The sequence below is a fragment of the Centroberyx gerrardi genome, chromosome 3 (assembly GCF_048128805.1).
Source record: "Centroberyx gerrardi isolate f3 chromosome 3, fCenGer3.hap1.cur.20231027, whole genome shotgun sequence".
In the NCBI taxonomy this organism is placed as follows: domain Eukaryota; kingdom Metazoa; phylum Chordata; class Actinopteri; order Beryciformes; family Berycidae; genus Centroberyx; species Centroberyx gerrardi.
In genome coordinates, this window is record NC_135999.1 from 28,679,329 (window position 1) to 28,685,328 (window position 6,000).

The 6,000-nt window shown below is 45.0% G+C and overlaps 1 protein-coding gene across 1 annotated transcript; it reads right to left on the minus strand.

Moving 5' to 3' along the window:
* Positions 1 to 1,450: 1,450 nt before the first annotated feature.
* LOC139931618 (homeobox protein Nkx-2.5-like) lies at positions 1,451 to 4,840 on the minus strand. Its single transcript, XM_071925163.2, has 2 exons — positions 4,171 to 4,840; positions 1,451 to 2,607 (listed from the first exon to the last, which is right to left on the minus strand). The coding sequence occupies exons 1-2, from the start codon at positions 4,601 to 4,603 to the stop codon at positions 1,967 to 1,969; spliced, it is 1,074 nt and encodes a 357-aa protein (XP_071781264.2). The 5' UTR covers positions 4,604 to 4,840; the 3' UTR covers positions 1,451 to 1,966.
* Positions 4,841 to 6,000: the final 1,160 nt, after the last annotated feature.

Sequence of the window (6,000 nt, forward strand, 5' to 3'; positions counted from 1 at the left end):
TGCAACACTTTGTGCTTTTACTTTCTGGACGGATGACAACAGTCTGACTTAGACTTGTGCATCATAAACCTTCAGCAGACTCCTATCAAACCGGACCAAAATAACCTCCTTTATTCTAATTCAATTCCTCTAATATCCCTATAATATTCCCATAGGGACTTACAGTGAGGCTGTGGTGCTCAGTAATGAGTTTAGTGACCTTATTGTACTTTATGGTATTTGTATATCCTGTGGTATTACTACAATATTCCTATAGGAACTTATAGTTTTGCTGTGATATTTATTTAGCATCCTTCTAAAGTTTATTGTAGGATTACTATAGCTCCTTTCCATAAAGGATTAAATAAAAACTACGTTGAGACACTGCTATTTATAAGTATAACACAGGTTTGTGCGATAGATAAAACAACATCCCTGAGCTGAAATAATAGCCTAACTGACACGAACCCCGCTCCCCCCCATCAGTCCCACCCTCAAATTCTCCCTTCCATTTTCTGTATCAGGATAAATGGTGAAACTTGTAGCAATAATACCCCCTTCTTTCATACAAATGCCTCCCCGCTGCCATCACCTCCAGCCCGGCTGCCCCTGAAGCCTCACGGCTGGGGATCTCGGAGCGCCATTCTCAGGGAACAAAAAAAGCCCCAAAAAGCGAACAAAAGTGACCACATTTTTCCTCCGTGTCCCTTCTCTGTGCAGAATAACCCGCTGCCTGTCCCTCAAATGGGAATATTAGGACGTCAATCTCACAGCCCCTGTGCGCTTTTGTCTTTGCTGAGTGCCCGGCTCTGCCTACCACACACCTTTTGTCCGAGAATCCAATAAGAGCCATTATTCCCGGTCCCCAGCCCAGCTCCAGCTCGCTCTTCGGGGTATTTTAGGTGCTTAATCGCGTCCTTTAAAGGCCCTCAATTGGAGAATAACTTCCTCCTTTCACATCGCCTGGCACCGGGACAATGAGTTCCTGTGGCCTGGCCTCCTCCAGCCGCCCTCCCCTAAATATGTTTATGAGGAGAATTTACCACCATGCATCTAATTCACTTACAGGCGCGTTGACCCTGCACGAGAGAAATAAGATGTAGATTATTATTGCTTTACTCTTTGCGGCTCATTATTCAAAAATCAAATCACTGTTTCGGTTCTCTGTTGGTGATATGGATTGAATGACTGTGTTTTGCCATTCAAATTCAAATAATATTTCAACCTCTCTCTCTCCCTCCTCTCTCCCTTTTTATCTTCCCCCAAACAGAAATTGAAGTGGGTCAAGAAAATCTCTCTCTCTCTCTCTCTCTCTCTCTCTCTCTCTCTCTCTCTCTCAGCAGCACACAGAAAGTTTTACATGAAAAGAGACTGAAAGGAGATTTTTATCCCCAGATGAGGTTTTTAAACAGAATCAAGTGCACCTTGTCCCGTTTCTTGGATTTATTTGAATAGATGTGAAATAGACTAAAACAATTCTCTGTTGGACCAAAAGCACTTTAAAGCAATTAATTCTCTCCATAGGCTAAAAATATAACATGTTAAAAACAAACATTAAAAAAAACACTTATCTTTTGAGCTGAAATAGGGAGAGTTGCGCAAACCTATGCGTAAATTTCCCTTTGTGCTTCACTCCTACCAGTGCCAAACTAGAGCACCAATAATTATTGGACCACAAAATTAAATTTATACTAAACTCCGTCTGTTCAATACCGCCGTTTTACGCTGTGGTGTCCAGCCAGACCTTTACGCACACTAATGTCGGCTACCATTTAAAGATAAAACACTTGGAGTAGCCGGAAACATTACCAGCCTGCACCTGAAATTTCAATTCAACTGATAGGTAAATCCAAAGGCACATCCATTATATAAGCAATACTGTTTTCTGAGGCGTTTCGACCAAATAACACACACTTCTAAAAGGTTGTGAGTTGACCAAAATGAAAGAGCTCCATACAAAAAAAAGAGGCCCCTGGTTCTGGGGAGGCTACCAGGCCCGGATCCCCTGCAGGGAGCCCTGGCAGGGAGTGACCGCTGTCCCTTGGTGTGTTTGGGTCTGTGGAGAGCCGCCGAGGCCGCTGACGTTGCCCAAGTTCATGTTCATGAAGGCATTGGGGGTGCTGGACGGAGGAAGGGCGGGGATGCTGGTGTACGTGCAGCTGTAGTTGGTGTTATAAGCCGGGCTGTTGTAAGAATAGGCCGGATATCCATTATAACTGTAGGGGTTGGATCCGTACGGCGCAGCGGCGGCGTAGGGCTGCGCACCGCCTAGACACGGCTTCCCATCTCGGACCAGGACCGGCACCGCGACGCGCCGGGGCGGCGGAGGGTGATGCTGCCCCGCCGCCTCCAGAGACTTGTCCTGCCGCTGGCGCTTACACTTGTAGCGCCGGTTCTGAAACCAGATCTTCACCTGGGTCGAGGTGAGTTTGAGGGTGGTCGCCAGGTGCTCCCGCTCCGGGGCGGACAGGTAGCGCTGCTGCTTGAAGCGCCGCTCCAGCTCGAAGACCTGCGCCTGGGAGAAGAGCACCCTGGGTCTCCGCCGGCTCCGCTGCTTCTGCACCGGCCGCTCCGAGTCGGCCTGCCCGCCCTCCCCTGCCTCCTCCCGGGACGCCAGGCCGCAGCTCTCTGGGCGGGTTGGGGAAGAAAGGAAGAGGGGTTAATATTTCTCAGCATGTGTAAAAAAAAAAAAAAAAAAAATCAACATTATGCCAGTGTTTCTATGAGTCCACACACACCGCAGTTAGGCTTAACACTTTTTTAGTTAGTTAGATTTTTTTTTTTCTCTCCATTTTTCATTCAACACATGCCAACTCCAAATAATTATCACTGAAAAACCAACACTGCTGTGTACAAAGGCCTTGAAGCTGAAAGACTGGGCCATTTGACATTGTAGGACTAGGAAACATGTCCAAGAATGTATTCCACAACAAAAGAGAAGAAGTGAAAAATAATAAAAAAGAGACACCTAAATATATTAACAGGGTATGGGAGACTGATCCACAAAATACAGTACAACTTAATAGCCATCCATTTTTGGTCCAACACACTTTTAAGCAGCAATTTACCGAACCGTGACCTCCTCAACTTTTAAAATCACAAGCAGCTGGAAATATGATTCTGTTTATTGTATATGCAATAAGGAATTATATCGAGCCTGTAAAGAATCGGCGTCTCTCCCAGGCCGCTCTGTGTGACTGTGATTGTGTTTATTAGCTACTTTACGGTGTCATTTCTTTTACAAGCCTCTTTAAACTAATTGCTGGTTTATGGTCCACACATCATAACAGGCTCTGCGAGACGCACAGCTGAGCCACTAGAAAGTGTTTGACATTTCAAGACTTTACTAGATTCGTCTCAGGCTCCTCGCCGCAATGATACTGACTTCCACCATTTGATAGCTCTTTATTGGGATAATGCCTGCTGTCTGTAACTGTTATTATTGTTTTTATACATTATTAGTGTTACAATAACAAATGATTATTGTTATTATTCTTGCAACTTGCTTCTTCTGTTTTCAGTTTATTAAACGAGAATGATGCGTTTTTTTTTATTTAGCAAAGCGCCTATTTATGTTTGGAGAGAGGAATTCAAACTTTTGGAAAGGATCCTGGAACAATGAGGCCACAACGGAGCTAAAGGATTAATTAGAAAAAGCTATAAACAAACACTTTCTTTACACGGTTGGCTCACATTGTTTCAAAAGGTTTAATAGGTTATACATAATATTCCAAGCTATTATAAATAATGATATCATATTTCATTTTTAAACAAAACTAAACTACATAGTCCATCTTAACCATAATAGCTTTGTATTTGGGGTCTGATATATATATATATATACATAAATATATATATATATATATATATACATATATATAGCCTGCCTATCTATATAGCCTATCTATATTTATATACAGTTTTTTTCTCGGTGTTGGCTAAGTTGACTGTAAATGCAAATTATTTTGTAGCCACTGACAATGGGAGATTTGAAACAACTGCTTACATTTTTTATTAATCTTGTAAAGCACTTCATCACTCTGCTTTCTCTATAAAAGTGATTATTATTATTATTATTTGTATTGTTATTAGTATTATTATTAGTATTATTATTATCCTTCTCCCTCTCCTTTCTTGCTCTTTGTCTGGCCTTGACAGTAGAAGGCAGTAAAAGCTTCTGGCTCAACTCACTGCTCTCCTGCTCGTCCAGCTCGCCAGCCTCCAGCTTGGCTCCCAGGCCCGGGTGGCCGCCGTACATGTCCGGGGACAGGCTGGTCTCCCCGCGGTCCTCCTCCCGCACCGCCAGCGCGCTGAGGTAGGCCAGGTTGTCCTCACCGTCCGAGAAGGAGGGGCTGTCCCGGGCCCCGGCGAGCATGCAGGACGGCGGGGTTTGGAAATGCTGCGGCTGCTGGGGAGAGCCGGGGTGCAAGTGCTGCTGGGTGTGGGCCCGGTGCTGGAGCTCCAGGGGCCCGGACTGCTGCTGCTGCTGCTGCTGCTGCTGCTGCTGCTCCAGCTTCAGGATATCCTTGACAGAAAACGGCGTGGAGGTGAGCGGGCTCTGCAGCATCATGCCATCCAGCTCCTGCTCTGCAGCATCAAGGAAATGAAGCCCGCCGAGTAACATGCACACCTCCTCCTCTTTTCCCCTTTTCTCTAACAAATAATTGACCTTAATAGCCCCTTGTTTGGTAATCGGAGGTGCGTTAAGCCTCTGAAATCCCTCATCGCCATAAAACGCACGAAAACATGGGTAGTAGTCCCGGGTTTGTCCATGCAGGTCTCCTCTCTGACAGATATAATGTCTGGCTTTGTAAGTGGAGTTTGCACCGGGGCGAAGGAGCGCCTGTGCCTCCTCTGATGTCAGGGGGAGGGGTGTATGAAATGGAAAGTCGGTGTGGGCTGGGATGAACCACTGAGAGAGAGAGAGAGAGAGAGAGAGAGAGAGAGAGAGAGAGAGAGAGAGAGAGAGAGAGAGAGAGAGAGAGAGAGAGAGAGAGAGCAGAAGGTGGGGCGGTGTGACGTATTTGTATGTACCCGTTTTGCTTTCGGGTTACTGTGACTATGGTGGACAGGGCGTGAGTGTACTGATTATGCTGGCACTGATTGTTAATCCTTAATTTCTTCTTTGTACAGCAGTCTGACACACTGCTCCTCCAGTGTGTTTCCTTTTGCACTTGGTTTAATGACGAGCCGATCGCTCCAGCAACCTTGGATACGCGTTTTACGCACAGTCCTGCTGCAGAAAGCAAAGGCCTGCGCGCTTTGTAGCCCTACTTTGTGATTACAAATATGTGTTTTATACCTCTTACGTTTAAATTTTGATTTTATCAGCAGTTTTCAACATTTCTCAGTCGATTAGTGCCTTGGGACCTCTCTATTGGCTCGTGAGTAAATGTCCCTGGAAAGGTGCACAACCGGTGCCAAGGGTCAAGGTTCAGGTCAAGGGACAGCAGACCCACTGGAAACCTCTAACTAAATAAAACGTTGGTTTAATCATGACCTCGGTGATCATTATAACACAAAACAACCACTAGGGTTAGACCTTAAACATCGGATATTGACCAGTCAGTGCTGCCCACCGCTGATATGATGGAGGCTTCAGGAGTCATCCTGTGTAAATCCTGCAATGAAACCTGCCTCACTCTGCCTGAAGCTGATAAATGCTGTTTCAGAGCCTTTTCCACCCTGACAAGAAGAAAATTCAGGGGAAAACCATAAAATGTAATTTTCTGGAATTTTTTGGCATGAAAATGGTCGAATTTAGAGATACTGGCACAAACTATCAGCTATTGCCAGCTTCAAGCCAAAAATATCGGTATCAGCCTATAGAAAACCCATACCAGTCGAACCCTGCATATCTGTACACAGAAGATTTCATCAAAGCGGTTCGAGGGGAAACGGACTGGATTTTTGGGGAGGATTTATTGGCATGGAAAATTCAAATATACAGAATATCAGCACAAAATGTTGAACATTGGCAGCTTCTATCTTCTATAGCCTACATATCCAAGTAGCCTATTA